We start from the raw sequence: 22,832 nt of genomic DNA, 5'->3' as shown, positions 1-22,832 counted from the left end.
ATAAGTGTCACGCAAAGGAGGGGTTTGGAAAAATGAATCATTGAGTGAATCATTTGGGAGTCAATGAGCATTTAGGCCATGCATATTATAAAACAATGAAAGTGCTTTTTTGACCTTGCATGCATGTCAACCTGTGGTTGATGACTCCCAAAACCAAAATATGAACCTTTCATTACCCATAATAGGGGCACTTTAATAATATTTTATTTTGTAATTACAAACAAATATAATAAAGAAACAGTCATGATCTGAAAAAGATCTTGTTGGTTTAATTTGGTTTTGGTCTAAAGATTATTATTGTTAAAGATTACTGAAAATGTTTTTATAAAAACATATAGCTCATTTTATCTTGTTAGCATTAATGCTACAGTTAAAGTAAACCTCTCCAGCAAGGCTATGCATAATAATAATAATAATAAAAAATCAGCAGGTAGGCCTACACAATGAGTTGTTTGTCTTAAATGTTTTTAAATACACTTCCAGTTAAAGGTTTTTGAACAGCACAATTTGTAATGTTTTTTTAAAAAGTCTCTTCTACTCACCAAGCCTGCATTTATATGAGCCAAAATACAGCAAAGCAAGAATATTGTGAAATATTTTACTATTTTAAATAGCTGCCTTAAAATTTGAATATATTTTAAATTGTAATTTAATCTTGTAGTTTCAAAACTGATTTTGGCATCATTACTCTAGTCTTCAGTGTCACATGGGCCTCATTTATAAAACATGCCTGTGCACAGATTTGACCGTGGAGTGTGTGTGGGCTTAAATCCACACCAACGCTCATTTTGTAAAAACTGGCTTTGACGAGAAAAGTGCTTAAAGTCACCGCAGGGCCTGAGCAGACCTACACACTTTTTCTTGAAGCACTGCAACATTTATCTTTTAAAATGAGGCCCCTGATCCTTCAAAATAATTCTAATGTTCTGATTTGCTGCTCAAAAAAAAACATTATTATCTTGAAAACAGCAGAGTAGAATTTTTCAGAAAGTTCAGAAGAACAACATTTATCTGAAAGAGAAACCTTTTGTAACATTGTAAATGTCTTCATCATCACTTTTGATCAATTTAATGCATCCTTGCTAAATAAAAGCATTAATTTCTATCATCTGCTATTGCTGTATTTTGAATCAAATAAACGATAGACTTTTGACATCTTCATTGAGCTTACACTTTTAAAGCTGAAGCGTGTAATTTCTGTGGTGCCAAACAGAATAAAAAAGATTGATAGTTCTGCCTTAAATTCATGCTAGTGTTAGCATAGTCATGTTACCGTTGCTGTCACTTTTCCCATAAACGGCAAATTCAAAAGTAGCCATGAATTTGATATGATTTTATTTTTTTGTAAAACATTCTAATTATAGTATTCTCATTCTGCTCTAAAAAGCCTGAAATTGACTCAGGATAGTTGCTCGTGAAGAAACTAGGACAGCAAGTGAAAAGAATGATTAAAAATCAACTAAAATCACACCCTTCAACTTTAATGATTTCTTGTGCGTCTCTCCAAACTCTGGATGGATTACATAAAGTCAAGAAGATCAGCAGTATTAATTTAATATAAAAATGAATGCCCAAAAATGATGTTGGGGCACTTTGAGATAGCAGTAGTAGTTGGTGCTCAGCACAGGCACGCAATTTCCAGTAATTCATGTCAATCTTGATCTGAGATTCCTGTCACGACAGTATAACCACAGCAGCAGAACCGTCGAGCACAGGAGGAAAACACACAATACAGACAGAACCACGACTAATTGACTGGAGCTGGGGTTCCCATCTAAAAGAAAAGACAGAAGAGAGGAACACATTACTGACTCCATGTACATTAACACTGTTTGTCCTGGCATTTTGAACAGCATATTCGATAATATGCAACATTTTTAACATCAAATGATTTTTTGTTTTGTTTTGTTTGGAAAACTGTGAACTGATGAATCCAATTTGAATTACTTTTCATTTTTATTTTATGCCTTATTTTTTAATTTTATTAGTCTCTTACACTCACTAAAGGCTGGATTTTTTTTTACAGTAAAAACATTAATATTGTGAAATATATTTATAACTTAAAATACATGTTTTCTATTTGAATGTATAATAAAAAGTAATTTATTCCTGTGCTGCCATTTCCAGTATCATCACTCCAGTCTTCAGTGTCACATGATCCTTTAGAAATCATTCTAATGTGTTGATTCAATGCTAAAGTAGCATTTCTGATTATTATCAATGTTGAAAACAGTTTTCTTTTTTTCTTTTTTGTGGAAACCATTACTTTTTTATTTGGGATTCTTTGACTAATAGTAATTTATTACTATTAATAATAATAAATCAACGATTTATGCATCCTTGCTGAACAATTATCATATCCAAGCTCATGTTGTATTATGACCATAGATTATGGGTCTATACTAAAATGTCTCAAATACATTAATGAGCAGTTTTTTTTTTTTTTGCATATTAAAACACTTTAAATTGAAGTATCTATAATATTAAAGCATTTTGTAACTTTATGCAATTTACATGCAGGGTGCAAAATCAGCAAAAAGAAATTAATGAAAGTCAATCTGTGAATCCGCTGCAATGAGCTCCTGATTGTTTTTTTTTTTTTTAAGGTTTAAGACTAACAAACAGGCTTTTGTGTCGCAACCACTTGCATTGTCATGTTCCAAACAATGGCTTTTATTCTTCAATTGGATGCCAGTTTGGGAATTGTCCAAGAGGAAAAGAATGTAAAGTGAACTAGATGAACCTGTCAGCAATCAGACAATGAAGAATTGATTCTGCACCCAAGAACTCCTATAACAAAGACTGAGATTCACTGCACTGGTTCACTGCACTGTACAAAAACATGCCAGAATGTGCTAGACAACGTGAGCATTGGGGTTGCTTCATGTCAGCTCAAGTGCTTATGTTAATGTTTCACTTTTCACTGCAAAAAAATAAATAAATAAAAATAAAATGAAATCATAGTGACAGACTAAATTTAGCACAGACTGAAAAATAAGTAGCAAATAAATCTGCACATAAACAGCAGCCTCGTATACTGGTAAAACTCCAACAGCTTTCACAAGCCACAGAGTCCAAAACACTGAGCTTTGTACTCGTTTATTCCTACATCACTGCTGAGGCCAATAATGACTCCTTCTGTGGGACTGGTGCAAACAGAAAAACTGATGAGCTGATGAGCTCCTGCCACTCAGGTATTAACTGCTAATAATCTAGACCGGAGTGTTTCATGTCATTAAAGCAAACAGTTGAATTCAGATTACTTTCCAATTCAAAGTATCTTCACATTTGAAAATATGAATTTCATGTTAGTCACTTAAATTATTTGTAATAAAATTCAGTGCTATTTACATTATAGTCATTTAACAGACGCTTTGATTCAAAGCGACTTACAAATGTGGAGAATGGAAATCAATAAAAAAGAGCAATGATATGCAGGTGCTATAAAAAGTCTCAGTTAGTTCAACATAGCACACGTAGCAAGGTTTTTTCTTAATTATACAATAAATAAAAAGAAAACAGATAGAATAGAAAAAGAATAGAACAAGCTAGTGTAAAAGGCCTTTTTTTTTCTTTTGTTAACTGTATAATAAATAAAAATAAAATAAAATACATAATTATTAGAAAAGCTAGTGTTCGTTTTTTTTTAAGAAAACAAGCAGTAAATGAATAGAGTGCAAGTTTTAAAGAATAAAATTAGAATAAAGAGTGCTAGAGTTAAAGGGTCAAAAAAAGAGTTGTGTTTTTAGCCAGTTCGAGTTGTAATAATGGAAAGGTCATTCCACCAGGAGGGAAAATTTTATTTAAAAGTCTGTGAAAGTGATTTTGTGCCTCTTTGGGATGGCACAATAAAGCGACATTCAGTGTTATGTACATTCTTTTCGGCTCATTAAAATTACTCTTGCTGCCACGTTCTGGATTAATTGGTTTCATAGAACTGGCTGGAAGACCTGCCAAGAGAGCACTGCAATACTCCAGGCTGGACAGAACAAGAGCTTGAACAAGGAGTTGTGCAGCATGTTCCGAAAGGGTCTGATCTTAATGTTGAATAAAGCAAATCTGCAGGACCGGACAGTTTTAGCAATGTGGTCTGAGAAAATCAGCTGATCATCAATCACAACTCCAAGGTTTCTGGCTGTTTTTGAAGGAGTTTTGGTTGATGTGCCTAACTGGATGGTGAAATCGTGATGAAATGATTGGTTTGATGGAGCCACAAGCAGTTTTGTCTTGGCAAGGTTGAGTTGAAGGTGATGGTCCTTTATCCAGCATGAAATGTCTGTTAGAGAAGCTGAGATGCGAGCAGCTTCCGTCGAATCATCAGGATGGAATGAGTGGTAGAGTTGAGTTTCATCAGCATAGCAGTGATATAAACAAAGCCATATTTCTGAATGACAGAACCTAGTGATGCCATGTAGACAGAGAAGAGAAGTGGTCCAAGAACTGAGCCCTGAGGCACCCCAGTAGTCGGATGTTGTGACTTGGACACCTCACCTCTCCAAGATACTTTGAAGAACATATCTGAGAGAAAAGACTCAAACCACTGGAGTGCGGTTTCTGAGATACCCTTTGTCAATAGGGTTGAGAGGAGGATCTGGTGGTTAACCATGTCAAAAGCAGCGGACAGGTCCAGTTAGATAAATATTGAAGATTTGGAATCCGCTCTTACCAGTCTTAGGGCTTCAACAACTGAGAGCAAGGCAGTCTTGGTTGAATTTAATTATTTAATTAAAGCTTTGGTATTAAAATACCTACTTCTACAACCTGTATCATGAGCTGAAAGCTTAATTAACACTTTCCAAAATAATGCCATTTTTGCCACTAGTTGGCATTCCATGCTTTATGTTTTTTTGGCAAACTGCTTGATGTGATCGATCGTTTATTTTATTTTTTTGCATGATGCTTGCAAAGTTGATAAGATAATTACTTTTTGTATACTGCTTGATGAGAATGATAAAATCTTTTTTTTCTCTGTACTGCTTGATAAGTTCGATAAGAGCTTTGAGATTTTTGCATATTGCTTGATAAGATTGATAAAATTGGGGTGGTGTTGGCGCAGTGGATAAGACACATGGCTTTGGTGTGAGAGACCCCGGTTTGAATCCACTGTGAGACACCAGTGTGTCCCTGAGCAAGACACTTAACCCCTAGTTGCTCCAGAGGTGTGTGACCTCTGACATAATTAGCAATTGTAAGTCGCTTTGGATAAAAGCGTCAGATAAATGTAAATGTAAATTTTTTCTTGTTGATAAGATCGATAAAATGTTTGATTTTTTGCGTAGTGTTTGATACAAGCTTGACATTTTTTTTGCATACTGCTTTATACGATCTTTACAATTTTTAGCATACTGCTCGATAAGATAATACTTTTTTTTTGCATACTGCTTGACAACATCTTTAGTTTTTTTCATATCAAGATTGATATAGTCTTTCAAATTTTTTACATACAGCTTGATAATATCTTGATGTATCTACGTGCTGCTTGATAAGATCGATAAGATCTTTACAAATTTTCACAGTCGTAGTGCAGCTGCACTTCACAAGATGTTCCTCATACATATATGGTTCCATAACACTAGGAATGCAGCACAAGAACTGCATGGATACCTTTTAAGCCTGACTCTTCCAGACCTCAAACCATTTATGCTGTCTGGATTAAACAGCATCTCTCTCAAACAAGAATGATTGATTGTTTTTTTAAAAGGCTTCCTGTTTGTTACAGACTTGGGTTATACCAATTTCACAATGATTCATTATTGGTGTACCACAATTATTTTTACTGTATGTGCTGTTTTCAATGCTGGTGTAAGTTACAACAAACACATTGTTACAAAAGATTTAATTTCTATTCTATTTTAACTGTTGTTCTTTGTAACTCTAAATTCATCAAAGAATCCTGAAAAATGTTTATTGATTTCCAAAAAAACAAACACATTAAAAAAGAATTCGAAAATCAAATCGAAAATCAGTGGGGACATACATTCAATTACAATATTATCCCAGAAAGCAGTGCTTACCGTAGCTGAGGTTAACATGCCTCTGTAGCTCCTGATGTGCAGCAGGGTTTTTCAAAGTAAATGTGACACTGAACACTGGATTCTGTGTTATGTAGCTGCTTTTTAAATAGTACAGTCCACCGTCTGATGCAGATGAAACTTCCAGGTCGTCAGTGAGATTCTGACCTTCTGACCCCAGCCACATGACCTCTGGCCTCGGGTAGCCCTCTGTCTCATATTGGACAGTGACATTGGTAGATTTGAGATGGATGCTTAACCTTGGCTCAGAATAGAAAGCTGAAGACACGAAACACACACAAAGATTTACCAGATCTTTTCCAACATCAAATTATTACAAGTCACAATCAAGTGACAAAATATGAATCCATATGACTTGCTTTATGCTTTTGTACTGAGTACAAGAGTACAAGACTTATTTTAACTGAAATTAAAATTTAAAAATCAACATTTCCCTTTTTATTTAATCTAATGATGTACTAAAATAACTAAAACTGAAATAAAAAGTAATATCAATACAGACATTAAAAAATACATTTCAAAAGCTAAAAGAAAAAAAGAATATATATATATATATATACAGTCATGCCCAAAAATATGGACACCCTTGGTAAATATGATCAAAGAAGGCTGTGAAAATTAATCTGCATTGTTAAAGCTGAAGTAGGTAACTTTTGTAAAAATGTATTTGTGAAACCCGTCATTATGTCCTGACAGTAGAATATGAGACGGATAATCTGTGAAAAAATCTAGTTCCTCTGGCTCCTCCCAGTGGTCCTATTGCCATGTGCAGAAATTCGACCGCTCCCGGTAAGAAACAACCAATCAGAGCTGCGGGGTCCGTAACTTTTTTTGTGTTCAAGATTTACAAAATGTATATAATAAGCGAGTACACCATGAATCCATTTTCCAAACCGTGTTTTTAGCCTGTCCTGAATCACTAGGGTACATCTCTAATAAGTGTTTATATTCTGTCTATTTTACATTGCTTACATTGCTTTACAACCAAGACGCAAGCAGTTCTGTTTATTAACCGCTAGAGCATCAAAAGTTACCAACTGCAGCTTTAATCCTTTTGATATTTTATTAAAAAAATTCACAAAAATACAACCTTTCATTGGATAATAAGAATTTAAAATGGGGACAAATATCATTATGAAATAAATGTTTTTCTCTAATACACATTGGCCACAATTAAGGACACCCCTAGAAATTCTTATGCAAAAGATAACTGAGCTTCACAAATTAGTGAAGTGGCTATAAGGAAAGAGCTAGAGCAGTGAAAATTCCCATTTCCACCATCAGGCCAATAATTAAGAATTTCCAATACACAGAAAATGTTATGAAACTGCCTGGAAGAGGACGTGTGTCCATATTGTCCTAATGCACAGTGAGGAGGAGAGTTTGAGTGGCTAAAGACTTTCAAAAGACCACATTTGGAGAATTGCAGAAAATAGTTGAGTCTCGGGTTCAGAAAACCTTAAATAAATGGTCAAACAGAACCTACATCACCACATGTTGTTTGGGAGGGTTTCAAGAAAAATTCTCCTAACTCATCCAAAAACAAACTCCAGTATATTCAGTTATCAGACATGACTGGAACTTCAAAAGGGACTGGCTTCTATGGTCAGATGAAACTAAAAAATGAGCTTTTTAGCCGTACCCCATGTGTACAATGAAATATACTGCTGTATTTTTGATTTTGTGGGCCTATATTTCTGCTGGAGGTCCTGGACATCTTGTTTAGACACATGGCATCATGGATTCTATCAAATACCAACAGATAAAAAAAAATCAAAAAGTGACTGACTCCGTTAGAAATCTTATAATTGGCCATGTTTGGATCTTCCAACCGTAAAATAATCCAAACACAAACCTCAAAAGCAACACAAAAATGGGTCACTGGGCACAAAACCAATCTTCTGCTATGGCTATTCCAGTTCCCTGACCTGCAAAATGAGTGTGGTGAACTGAAGACCAGTACCACCAACATAGAGCTGTGAATCTAAAGGGTCTGAAGTGATTCTGGATGAGGGAATGGTCTCTGATCTCATGTGAGGTGTTCTCTAAACTCATCAGGCATTATAGGATAAAATTTAGACCTTTTAAACTGGCAAATGGAGGTTTCAAAAAGTATTGAATAAAAGTGTGCCATTAATTGTGGCCAATGTGTATTAGAGAAAAACATTTATTTCATAATGATATTTCCCCCCATTTTAAATTCTTATTATCCAATGAAAGGTTTGATTTTTGTGAATTTTTTAAATAAAAGATCAAAAGGATTAACAATGCAGATTAATTTTCACAGCCTTCTTTGATCATATTTACCAAGGGTGTCCATATTTTTGGGCATGACTGTATATATATACATATATATATATATATATATACATATATATATATACATATACATATATATATATATATATAAAGCTACTAATAAAATATATATATCTCTATGAGTACAGTATCTCAATGGTACTAAAATAACACCGGCATACCCGTGTAAACCAACTGCACCACTCCTCTGTCAGTTCCCTTGTTGTTGCTCACTAAGCATATGTATTTCCCTGCATCCTTCAGTCCAATATTGGTTATACTCAGGGATGCATTTCCTTCAGCAAGTCCCTCTCGATTTAACTTCGTCCGGTTTAAATAGTCTGAGCCTTGTCGCTCAAGCTGGTCTCTCTCATAGTAGAAGCTGTGGACCACACGTGAGTCTTCCTGCCGTTGCCATGTGATCACCAAATCATTGATGTTAGGGTCTGGTTCAAATTCACAGGGAAGAAGAGCTGTGGCTCCACGGACCACGAGTATAGGACTGGAGGGTACTGTGACGCTAAAGGAGTCTGGAGAAAAGAAAGATTAGACTAAGAGGATGTTAGGTTGTAGAAGAAATCTGTATTATTTAACAACACTGGAATGTATATAAACTCAACAAAACAAGAAACATTTCTTTTTCAGGACACTGTACTTTACAAATAATTTAGAAAATCCAAATAAGCTTTAGTGTTTTTCATGCGTGTTCAGTGAAGCATAAACAATTCTTGCACATGCATCATGCAGTGAAGGTTTTGTTTTAGTGCATGACGGAAGTGTTTTTTTATGAAAGAATGAATGAATGAATGTATTCTATTGGGAACCGTCTGTAAACTGAAAAGTTTCAGTGGCTGGCATTTGCTTATCATTTCCCCCGTCTGCCATTTCTGTTCAGACCAATGCGAAAATTGGACCAAATTTTAGTTGGAAATCTTAACTGGTAGGTGGAAAACAAGCTAATGTGCTTTCTAAAAAAATCTCAACACTTGGGATAATAAGGTAGACTATCCCTTACCAATAAGTAGTATACTTAAAGTTTATTTTATTAAGTATACTTAAGTGAAGTTCAAGTATATTTTTAAGTATACTTTATGTGTCAAGTATACAAATATTAGTGTTCTGGTAGTATACTTATAAGTGTACTGTTTCAGTACTCCTTGGGACTAAATTGGCCCACTTTCTAGTATATAAAAGTATACTTTTAATTATAATACGGGGACGTTTAATGCTTGAATCTGATTGGCAGATGAACGTTCTGACGTGTGCAATTATTTTTGGGAAACGCACGGCGAACTAGTTCCAGGCAGCTCTCTTGTCTGCATTAAAGTTCCATATCACTTTGCATAGTTAACTGTAATAACGGTCACACAGTTTGCACAAAAAGATGTTGTCAGCGCTGCCCTGACAATTTTATCAGTTAGCCTGTATAGTGTAGCAACTTAAAGGGTACACATGACATTTCTCAATAGCGATGTTATAACAGTGTTGTTTAGAGACGCTGCAGCAGAAGATTGTTTAGGGATGTACAGAGGTACACACACAAGCTCTCTCTCTCTCTCTGTGTGTGTGTCTCTGTCGCTCTCACTCTCTTTTAATAACTTAATAACTGCATTAGTTGTCATTTACTCCTTACGTGTATACTTTAAGTATAATAGTAGCAAACATTAAATATACAACTAGTTTACCTCTATGTTTGTAGTTTGAACTGCAATTATAATAAAGAGAACTTATATGTATACTGATAGTTTACTAATTAAATAATTTGTACACTTTGAAGTATAGTCTCAGTAAACTACTAGTTTAGTAGTTTTATACTGCAAGTATACTCATAGGTTTTCTTTAAGTGAACTTTACATCATACATTAAGTATACTACTATGTCCCTATTTAGGTTTGAATTTGTATATATTTTGTGATATGACTATCTGAACATACAAAACTTAAAAAAAAAAAGAAAAGAACAGGGTATCGGCTTGTAAACAAAAAAAATGTATTCTAGCTTCATGCATTCTTTTTTTAAACACTTTAATGTGGGTAAGTTTCGTAAAAAAATTAAGAAATAACATTTTGAACAAACAGCTGAAAAAATATTAATTGAATTCAGAATTATAATCAAAACATATAGACGGTGGACCGAGGGTCCGTATCTGCTTTACTTTTCGAAATGGATGATCCCCATGGAGGGAGAACCTGGATTTGTAAAGTTGGGACGGTTGTTTTATTATCAACGATATGAAAAGTGTTGCCACTCCCATTTGTTGCACATTTTCCCCAAAATCATAATGCACGAACCGTAAATATGCAGGCAAACGCGGTTGCCTACTATATTAGTTGAGCCAATAGCGCGGCAAGATACTGACATGGGATTATTATTAACCAATCAGATGTATCTTATTTAGAACAGCTGGTACACGGATTATTTAGATATCAGACAGGAGCATCAGCAGTGCATCGATATCGTCAAGGACATTCTTTGTGTGATTTTAAGGATTCATTTAATTAGAATATGATATCTATATAAAATGTTTATTTTGTACACTGTGTTGTCCAAACGTGTGTAAGCGTCTCGTTAGTTTCGTTTTTTAGTAGGGTTTCAGCTGGCGAACTAGCATTAGCCAGAGCCGTTGAGAATATCATATTTAACGGCTCTGGCAGTAACTAGCATCATGTGATTACATATTTGATTTGGTGTAAACATTCCATTCTCACGGTAACACTTCGTCCAACTCGCATAGACTGCAGCTCCACTGTATGTTGGCGGATAATTACCTCAGACCGTTTTGCAAACGTTCGACAAAAACTCAAGGCAAACATGAACACGAACCTGTTGATGTTTCAGACATTTATTTAATTATCAGTTACATCTGACATAACCTTAAAGTGTCAGTAATTCTAATATTCTAACCAATATTCAATAGTTCTAAATGTTTGTTAGAACTGTATGTAATAGAAAAAAGATTATAACTATCAAAACATAAACTGCATGTAAAAGAAATAAGATAAGTATAACTATCAAAGAACATAGGCTATCAAACAGAGCAGAGTTATAATGTACATAAACATGTCATGCAAATTTACTTCTGCAGGAGTAGCAAACACACCACTCCCCACATGTGTACATACAAACATGTGCCCTAGTAATCTTCAAGTGACTTATTGTCAGTTTACACACTGACAGAGGTTTTTACTGTATTTTTGATCAAATAAAAGCAGGCTTGATGAGCAGAAGAAACTTTTTTCAAAAACATTAAAAATAGTAATGTTTCCAAACTTTTGACCTGTACTGTACGTCTAATACTGCACCGCCTGTCTATACATTATAACACCAACCTTCTTTTGCAGTTTCTTCAACTAATACTGCCTTCTCTTCTCCTTTGTTTCATTTTATCTTCGTGATATTTGTGAAATGGCTGTAGCACTCACTGTGGGAGCCAGTGTTGGCTGGTTTGACTAACTGGTTTGTAGGTTCCTGACTTTGTAACTTCCATGCCTGACTTTGTAACTAATGCCTCTTCTGCAATGATACCTTATCTGCCCTCAAGGTCTTTCCACAGAAACACTGATTTAATACATTTCTTATGTCTGTGAAGAGAATGGTGGGTCCACCACTTCCCTCAAATATATGCATACAGCACTTCATATTTTGCCATTTCATCCAAGTAAACATGGGCGGGAAAAGGAGTATTGTCTGTCTCGTTCTTTCATGACATTGTGCTTCCAAGCAATAACATTGTCAAATGTGTTAAATCAGAAGGGTGTATTAAATATTACAAAGAAATAACAGGACATCGTATGACAAAAGGTGGTTACATAAAATAAAAACAGTACAAATGGATAACGTTACCTCTACATTCTGATTTTGTGTCAAACTGAATATGTAGCAGAATTTGGTAAAATAGTTCTTATCTTAAATAGTACAATCTTAAATCCTGGGCGCGAAGCTCGCCAGTGTGTTCACAAACGCGTCACCAGCACCGACACTTTCCACGCACGCTATTGGATGAAGGCAACAAATACGTCATGCAGGTCGGACCCCGCACGTAGCTGCTTGCTCTATTCGCCGGGAAAATAACCTGAAAAAAGTGACCGATATTATAGTAATGGACAAAGTGTGTGAGTGGCAACAATTTTTATTTGCTTTGTTAAAAAGCGTAGCGGTTACATATAAAAAACTGGGTTATCCCTCAACACAGATCGTTTGAAAACACAAAATCTCCCCTCGGCCCACCGTCTAATAGATGAGTTGATCAACACTCCAAAGCTGGGAATGTCATTTTAAGTACATAAAAAGTCAACTAAAAGCATACTTTTCCTATTTTTAGTTTAAAAGAAGTATACTAATAGCACACTTGAAAAAACTTCTTTTTCGTAAGGGATGTAGAATGGTTTATGAAGCAGCATTTAATTTAGCATTTTGGCTCATCATTCATTTATTTTTTTATTATTTTTGTAATGATTTAAAGGATGACATTTTTTTTTATTTTTAAAACTTCCCTTTTGTCAAAACTTTATTTTAACATGTAATAGCCTACATGTTAGTAGACAGTCACCCAAGCAGTATTTTTGATCTGTTTAAAATCTGGCCATCTTTTTTAATGTTATCATTTTGTTTATGCATACAAAAAGTGCATAGGTCTGATATATGATCATTTTGGTCACTACCATTATATGAAATTTTCATACTGATATTGACCCCCGCTCTGTTCAGGGACTCATTATTCCATTTCTGTTCGTCAAATGTATGTTAAATTTGTTCTGTTTATGTCTCAGTTGTTGAATATATATATTTAAAAATTAAATAAATGATAATATATTTGAAAAGGCTTCGCAAACTGTCTGTTGTGAGTACACCTGCATCAGCACGTTTGGTAAAAGAGCCATTGTCAGCATTTCAGCAGAAGGATATGGTTACTGGGTTTGTTCATGTGTGATGTTAAATTGTCTGCGGTCCATGGCTGTTACCACATGATTACACAAAACACAAGGTCAGCCTGGAAGGATGACTGAAAGATAAACACATTTTTTTTTTTTTGCCTTTTTAAAATGTAAATCTTTTTCATGGCCATGGGAATCCTGGCTCTTCGATAAAAGTGAAGGACACTTTCTCCAGAGGCAGTTTTTACTATAAAGAAAGAAACTACAAAGGAAACAATGGTGTGTATTTTTATCTTGATTTCTAAATAACTCTATAAAGCACCCTTATGAGTCTCCTTATATAGTACACATTAAACATGTTCAGGTTAAAGTTATACACAACTGAAAATGGTATGAATGATTTTAACAAATAGTTTTACTAGAGTGTCAGGATTTTAGACTATTTCTATTTTACTATTTTTAACTGTTTTTATTTCAAAATGCAACTATTCTAAGCGACAAATTAGAATAAGTTGTTAATATATCTATATAATAAAAAATGTTAATATTTACAATTATTATGTTGCCACGAGCTGAGGACATGGAAAACACTACAATAACTTGCAGTACTACACTTAAACATTTTAAACATGTTTAAACATAGAAGACAACTTGAAATAATCCTCTTTGTCAAATCTACGTTGTGTAATTTGAAAAAAAAAAACAAAAAAAAAGTTTTCTCAGGTATAGATAGAATAAAGCTAAATTGTGTTGGAAAGAAGCATGGAGTTACTCCCAAGTTGGAATACATAAATATATTAGGACTATCTCAGTTATTAGCCGATATTAAAGTGCCCCAATAATGGATTTTTGGAAACACCTTCCATGCAGTGTAATCTTAACTATTATATCAGAGCAGTATTATCTAAACCTTTTGCAGTCGTTTTATTGACGACTGCTTCTCCAGTCTGGAGTTGTGAGTTCAATGCAGGATTCATAAACCGGGTGTCATCGAATGCCCACATAGCAAACGGACTTGGCCCACATGTGGCTTCAAGGTGGCACTGCTGGCCTCCTGTCGGCAATGGCATGTACCCTTTCAGCCAGAGCTGGAAACAACATGAGGGCCGATTGTTGGTGGGAGGAGTGTAGCCCAGATCAGTCTAGTGATATGTGGCCCAAATCAGGCTAAGATCTGGCAGCATATTATGTGACCCATGATAAACAAGATAAATACAATATTGCATGATAATGGTTAAATGATTCACAGACATTTTAATCTACTACAGTGTAGTATTGTTAAAATGTTGTCTTTGAAATGGCAAGTCAAAACAGAATGAAACATATCATTTAAAAATTAAGCAAATCAGTCAAGTGCATTAAACTGCACTTAATTATAATTTTATTAAATTTTATATTATTATTCTTGGTAAAAATAAAAAAGATAAAAAGAAAAAGAAAGAGAAAGAGTGAAGAGTATTTAACCGTTATCATGTAATACTTATTTGGTTACTACACTGATCTATAATAGAGAGTGGGGGCACATCATTTTTATTAGTATGCTGTCATGCACAAGCATGAAATAAAATGATCACGAAAGTATTTTATTTTATTTTATTTAATGCTTGTGCAATCATTGTCCCATTAAAAACAAAAACTAAAAAAATGTTCAGTCAAAATTAACCGCAGAGCAGCTCTGACCAGCTGGAGGAACTTTTATCTCTTACATAACGACTTGGCATTACCAGCCAGAGCTGTAATATTTTTTTGCTGTGTGTGTGACAGAATAAAACTTGAGCTTCCACGGCTTGGAAACAGCATACTATTCAAGCTCAGAATAATCAGATTTCTCTCTTATGCAACCAACAAAATAAAAAAAATGTTTAAAAAAAGTATCATAACTCCGTGGTCTCTGGGTAACGAACAAACTATAGTTCAGACTAGGGTTTCCACCTTCTGCGAGGCAAAACAAGGAACACTCATTCATGACTTGTATTTAAAGGGCAGATGTGAGCTCCCAGTTGTTATAAACCACATGTTTTCCACATGAAAGGGATTTAAAGGCATGTGTTCTGGAGAACCCGTAGCTGTGGAGACAAATACACCAAAATGCAATCACACACATGTGAGCTTCTCTAATACTTCTTATAAAACTGATTTCATTATAATAGCTATTAGTATTATAAACAGGGCAAAATATGTATTTGTTGATTCAACTATGTTATTAGCCTTTGTAAAAGACTGTATGTCTGTGATTTCAGGCTCAAATTTCCATAAATGCCCAAATGTTTCCAGTCCAGGTGCCTGGCAAAAAGCCACAGACTGTATGGCTGCTTAGAACTTGCGTACAAAACACCTCAGCAACTAAATATTTTATAATACAATATAATATTATTTTTTATAATATTTTATAAAACTCTATTGTGAGCACAAACACACACACACACACACACACACACACACACACACACACACACATGTTGTGATTTGTATGTCAGCTCTGGAATAGGCATTTTCATGAAGTCAACTGTGACTGAAATTTAAAATCTTAAAATTTTTACATTTCTGCACAATTTACTCTTTATGACACGCTTGTTTACACATGCATAAGCCATACACATGCAACGACTGTGGTTTATGTTGGTTTCTCATTAGCACAAAAAAAACGGAAACTGTAAATTAATAATAATTAAAAAAAAAAAAAAAAAATCCTTGTTTACCTGTCTGCATCTTCAAAGCCTCCCTTGTGTACAGTTGCTACACCATCACAGCATGACAGTCTCATTACAAGCGCTATAACCAGAGATCTAATTACAACTCCTAAAGATAATGAAAGGCTGCTGTGTGTTCCACACACACACACACAAAAATCAGTTTTTGAACCATACGGGTAAATGATAACAGGATATTTTGGGTGGACTATTGGGTAGAGCAAATCACCCACCCACAGTGGCTTCTGCTTTTCTGTCAGGTTATATTTTACTGGGTTACTGCAGTCAAACGCATATATCAAGTATAGATATAGACATTTCAGCAGCAACACAACATTGACAACTGGTACTGTGCATGCACGTTTTTGTGGCCCAAAATCTTAACTTCTGGCAGACTTCCACAAAGAATCAATGTATTGGCATTACAGCATGAAATATTTAAACCTATTACTATTAACATTTTATATAACATTTATTTATTTTCTTTCACAAGTCGGACGTTTTCTCGCAAATGCAAGTTTATATATATATATATATATATATATATATATATATATATATATATATATATATATATATTAGTTCAGACTTTATAACTTAATTTAACTTAACTCTTGTCAATTCTTTGGTTCAATTGACTGCTGTGAGTGCAGGCAGCATATGGACAGCATTCGTAGCCTATGTCAACCCAGTGTCATAACAACACCAGCCCTCACGGCCAAAAAAAGCACAGATGTATCCCGATGCTCCCGATTAGTCATTCTCGGCCTGTATTACAGGCAAACACAAATGAAAATGACATCCATTTTTCGGAAGATATACCGTTTTCTTCAGAGATACGGTGATGTAGGGGGAATTCCAAACTGCCTGTTTTGCGCCCTTAAAGGGTTCGTTCAAACGGAAAAAAATTATGTCATTAATAACTCCGTTCCAAACCCGTTCATCTTCGGAGCACAGTTTAAGAAATTTTAGATTTAGTCCGAGAGCTCTCAGTCTCTCCATTAAAACTGTGTGTATGGTATACAAAATACATTTTGGTCCAAATTATGACTTTATCCAGCATTGTCTCCTCTCTTCCGGGTCTGTTGTGAGTGCGTTCACAACACTGCAGTGTAGTGATGTCTGGTTCACGAACAAATCATTCGATTTAACCGGTTCTTCTTGAACCAGTTTACCAAATCGAACTGAATCGTTGGAATCGTTTACGTGAGCTGTTAACTTTTTTAACGTGGCTGACACTCCCTCGGAGTTAAAATAAACCAATATCCCGGAGTAATTCATTTACTCAAACAGTACACTGACTGAACTGCTGTGAAGAGAGAACTGAAGATGAACACCGAGCCGAGCCAGATAATGAACAAAAGATTGACTCGTTCTCGAGTCAAGAACCAGTTGCATCGGTTTTCGGATCACCAGTACACAGAACCGAGAACCGTTTCTGTCGGATGCATCCGATTTGAGAACCAAGGAGCTGATGATACTGCGCATGCATGATTCAGTGTGAAGCAGACTGACACACAGCGCGTCTGAACCAAACTGGTTCTTTTGGTGATTGATTCGGAGCTAATGTTATGAGCGCGGGTAAACCGAAGGCTTGAATTAAGGACAATCATCGCCAATGACATTACGTTGAGCGCAAAAGGGCACTTCAGCCATGGATATTGAGGGTGGAAGAGAGCACGGTTCATTAACTCCCTCCCACCTACAACTCCTGCCAGCACAGAGAATCAAACCAGCAACCTTCTGGTAACTATTCCGGCTCTCTAACCATTAGGCCACAGCTGCCCTTTAAATTTCGTGAACCGGAAGTTGTTGCTGACTTTATTTCAATGTAGTGATGTATTTCCTGCTGAAACGAATTATTAAATAGAGGGCATATGCTGTGTTCCAATTCGTATGCCATCCATCCTAAATAGTATTCGAAAATATAATTAGTATGTCCCAAATCATAGTAGGTTTATAAAAGTATGCCAAAGATTCCCAGATGGTCTACTATGTCTTGTTAGAAAGAAAAGTGCAGATTGATTCTGTAACATCTGAGCCGCTGAGACATAAGGCGAGCGGATCCATGTGCAAGCCTTATTTAAAAACATAGTCAAACACAAGCAGGGTCAAACAATGGCAAACAGGTATGTTGAGGGAAAGACACAAGAGTATTCAGAGACCATACGTGGGTCGTCGATCGACGAACAATATCCAAAGGGCTTGACAAGAGGGGTAATCCGAGTACACAAGCAATAGTCCAATAGCAAGGCAACGAGGCAAGGAACAAGACAAGGAAACAGGAACCTAGGAAGTGCTTGGAAAGGTAGCTAGGCTAAACAATACTCAGACGTGAATGAGAGGAAGTCAAATGCTTATAAAGCATGTCTGATGATTGTGCTGTGTAATTGGTGGCAGCTGTGTGTGATAGTTAACAGGTGAATGCGATTGGTGCAATGGAGCATGGGAAATGTAGTCCAGTGTGTACTGTGTAGTGTGAGAGGTGTTGTGAGGTGTTGTGGATGATGACCGGATCATGACAGATGCACACTCTAATGGATAATATTGCTCACAACACATAGTGTGGTGGATGAGGATTCGATTAGAACTACAAACACGCATAAAAAGTGTTAAAAAAACCTACAAACAAGCTGGATATACACGACTGACGGACAGGGAGAGACCTGTCTAACCTGATGAAAAATAAACCACATTATATTTTATCAGCAACACTGTGAAGTTTTATAATAATACATTTAGTCTTTAACTTTTAAATGCATCATGTAAACACATGAGCATAGTTCTCAGCACAACAGACCCACAACTGGCCTCTTTTAATTTCTCTCCAATACGGTAGGAAATTAAACGAAATGTGGATGATGAAAAACTGTGATAAGATGATTGCCAGGGTAGTTTAAGCAGTTACAGGATGCATGTAAATAAGCAACAAAGCCAAGACCATAGCTGTGGTTTGCAGGGCCCTGGTGAAGGTTTTTTCCGGTGGTCCCTGTTTGAAATTGCGTAAATAGCACAAATAAACCAATGAAACAATGTTTACGTTGTAGGTGTCCAGGTACAGAAACTGAATAATCAAATGTATATAGCATTGCATAGTCTTCACTATATAAATTAAACATTATTTAAGATAAATTCTTGTTAAAACAACAAAGTAATTCAGTAAAGAGCAGTGAATGACTTTCTCCCATTTAATTTCTTAATTTCTCACTGACAGCAGCTAGTAAATTAGGCGCGGTCACTTTAAGAGACAATTCATTCAGTATAATGGTACACATCTGATTTCTTTCTCAACTCCTTATTTTCACTTAAGACATAACTGACCATTTTTGAGAGGATACTCTCAAAGATGAGTTTTTGTGTATGCGTTGTTTCAAGAGCAAGAAGAGACCAATATCAATTTCCTGCTGCATCCGCTCAAGGGGAGTTGATAAATGAGCCTATTTTCAAAAAAAAAAAGTGGAGTGCTCCTAAGTGTCAAATCCTTAATAAATCATTCTAATATGCTGATTTGCTGCTTAAGAATAAATAATACACAAATGAAGCCTAAAGCAACAGTAGCTTGACCTTCTTTTCTTTGTTACCAGCCATGACGCTAGAAGGCAAGAATGAATTGCAATATATCAAAAAATGGTGACTAAAGGGCAGTAAAAAGAGTGCTGCATGAAAGACTGCCAGGATACAGGCAGATGCTGCTATTCATCCAAATGCTTGACTAAAAAGGCAAGACAGACTTTAAAAAGCAACCAAAGTTTAGCCTTTGTGTGAGGTGGACAGGCAGATTGAAAAGGAGACATACGTCACCAAAGCAGTTCCTCCTCAACTCTTCACAATGAATTCTATCAGTCTACTGCACAAAAAAAACGGAAATTCTCTTGATACAATTTGGGCTACATTTGAGCCAGTATTGAAACTGGTTGGGATAATTAATCATAAAACGTGTTCAACTAAAGAAAAGGATCCTTGCTTGATCCAAATCCTTGCTTTGTGCTTCTAATTCATGACCAGCATTTTGTTTTGTTCTCTCTTGGCGCTCTTCAACTAACCATGCAGCGCTGACGAACTACAATAACCCCCTGCACGTCTTCCAGTTCCCCACAGTCAGCAGAGGTTAGTAAAAAAGTGTTTATTACATTTGAAATCTGGATATTTATCTTACAAAAACTCATGGATTCACTACAGGGGGCCTTTATTCACCCCCCAAAAAACATTGTATGGGCCAAAATGATAATTTTTTTCTCTTATGTCAAAAATCATTAGGATATTAAGTAAAGATCATGTTCCATGAAGAACTTCATTTGGACAACTTCAAAGGTGATTTTCTCAGTATTTAGATTTTTTTGCATCCTTAGATTCCAGATTTTCAAATTGTTGTATCTCGGCCAAATATTGTCAGATCCTAATAAACCATACATCAATGGAAAGATTATTTATTCAGCTTTCAGAAGATGTTTTGAAAAATAAGACACTTAAGACTGATTTTGTGGTCCAGGGTCACATATTTGCTTCAATAAACCACTGCAGAATTTGTTTCTTCAACTCACAGCAGCTATAAATCAAAGCCTCTTAAAACATACGACCAAATGATCCACAACTTCATCCACCAGTTGTTCTATAAATTAGAAACCTTCCAAAAATAACAGTTTCCACTAGGATATCTTATAGTACCAATAAATAAATAAATAAATAAATAATAATGATGATGACTAAAAAAAAATCCACAGGTTCAAATATAGACTATATGAAATAAAATAAAAAAATATTGGGACACCCCTTTCTAATGAACAGGTTTGGCTACTTTAATAATTTCCATTAAAACAAATCTTAATGTTAAAGCATAATGTAGGGAATTTTGTTCTTCTAAATATGAAGATGTATCATTTAAAGAAACATGACAACTATTTCCGTAAAACATAATGATATTTAAAAAACGCAGCTCTTTTTTTAAAGTTTTTAAAGGTGTCGGTCAACTCTTTGGCAACACAGAGATGAATGAAAATTACAAGCGAATCAGACCTCAAATTAAAGGTCATTTTTCATCGTCTGAGTACTTCATAAGAAAACATGGGAAATTTCTCGTCGTTATACTCAATTGCCTTAAGAAAACTATACTTTTATTCATAGTTTGCACAGCCTGGTAGCTAAACATCGTTCGCTTTTACTGTTGGGATTAAATCTTAAGGGAAAACATTTCCACAAATTTCCACAATGTGTTTCAGCGTGAAAAAAAGTGCGATTATAAGAAATGGTTATAAGAAAAGTTACAAAACGACAAACACATCTTTGCTCTCACCTGCACGCCTCAGTAAGATCCAGAGCAGAAGAAAACACCACAACATATTCACGAGATCAAGAAAAAAGTACTCCTGATGGTGTTTTCGCTCCTGGGAACCGTGTGAAACTCTCTCTGGCTTCATACACCAGAAGGACTTTATATAGACCTCCGCGTGACAAACAACTGCATCACTGGAAACAGTGGATCTCTTCTTTTGTCACGAACTAGCTAAAAACTAAAAGTTATAACAATAAAAACCAAATAACTTGATCAAGTACCGGTCATTACTGTGTAACAAATTAATACACAAACATGAAATACCGATCCGGTCAATTTTTTTGTTAGCCCATTGCTAAGAAAAACAGTTCATCCAGCCTAGAAAACATGGAATTAGACTTCAACAACAGCGAAAAACAAATATTTAAAATACAATAACAATGAAGCTACTTACTTTCACCGGTTCGTTCCTACTAGCAAGTTTGCTAACTTCGGACTCTTGTCTTCTAATGAACAATGTATGTTGAACTCCCAAGTGGTATGCAACTAAATTACTCCAAAGCTATTTTAATAGTCGAATCTCAAGATTGTTTTTTGGCAGAGCGCCAGTGTTCATGGTCGAAAGCTGGAAGCAAAAGCCAATGTTCCTCAAATCAAACTTTTTATTAGCCTTTTAAAACTAGAACCTATACATAGTACACCAAAAACAGCCAGGGTTGGGAACTTTACTTTTAAAATGTATTTCAATACAGATGACAAAAAACATGCTTTAACGCATTTTATTAGATTGAACAAGTTTTGTAACTTAGTTTTAATAGTTTAGAATATAAGGTATGTAACGCAAAGGGTCCTCTAGAGAAATTACATCTACCAGAATTCTTGAACAAGCACTGATGCCCAAATAGGCAACACCATACACTGACAGTTGGGGTGTGTAAACTTTTGAATTGGATGAACAGGGTAAATTGTAGCTACTTATTTGAGCATGTAAGTATTATTAGCTTCTTAATCTCAAAATCATCGTCATTGTTGGAAAGCATTCAAATAAACAAAGGATGCTGGGAAACCAAAGAATGCTTTCTTCAGAAAGATCCTTCCAGGCCCTTTGCAGAGTTTAACTGCTCAGGACAAACAAAGGACTCGCAGATAACCATCACAAAACATGAAAACAGTCATGGATCACTCAGGTAACAACATACATTTTGAATGAAGGGCATTTTTTTTTATTAATCGTCTTTTTCTTGTAGTTATATGCAGACACCTGCTACGCAAAATAGTTTATTAAGGTCAGTATTTAAAAAAAAAAACATGCAATATTTTCATCCATCAGCTGATGTCAGACTAAGACTATATGTGACCCTGGATCACAAAACCAGTCTTAAAAGTCTGATTTTTTAAAATTGAGATTCACACACACCATATGAAATCGGAATAAATAAGCTTTCCATTGATGTATGGTTTATTAGGATCGGACAATATTTGGCTGAGATTCAACTACTTGAAAATGTGGGGTGCAAAAAAATAAATACATTTCTAAATACTGAGAAAATCGCTTTTGAAGTTGTCCAAATTAATTCTTATCAATGCATTTACTAATAAAAAATTAAAGTTGATAAACAGTAGGAAATGTACAAAATCTTCATGGAACATGATCTTTACTTAATACCCT

At 35.2% G+C, this 22,832-nt stretch overlaps 1 protein-coding gene across 1 annotated transcript; it reads right to left on the bottom strand.

Moving 5' to 3' along the window:
- Positions 1-1,132: 1,132 nt before the first annotated feature.
- On the bottom strand, positions 1,133-21,292 carry LOC132156475 (CD276 antigen). Its single transcript, XM_059565460.1, has 4 exons — positions 21,185-21,292; positions 8,513-8,860; positions 6,015-6,290; positions 1,133-1,774 (listed from the first exon to the last, which is right to left on the bottom strand). The coding sequence occupies exons 1-4, from the start codon at positions 21,228-21,230 to the stop codon at positions 1,647-1,649; spliced, it is 798 nt and encodes a 265-aa protein (XP_059421443.1). The 5' UTR covers positions 21,231-21,292; the 3' UTR covers positions 1,133-1,646.
- Positions 21,293-22,832: the final 1,540 nt, after the last annotated feature.

The sequence above is a fragment of the Carassius carassius genome, chromosome 14, assembly GCF_963082965.1.
Source record: "Carassius carassius chromosome 14, fCarCar2.1, whole genome shotgun sequence".
Lineage (NCBI taxonomy): Eukaryota > Metazoa > Chordata > Actinopteri > Cypriniformes > Cyprinidae > Carassius > Carassius carassius.
This window is presented reverse-complemented; position numbering and strand designations above follow the sequence as displayed.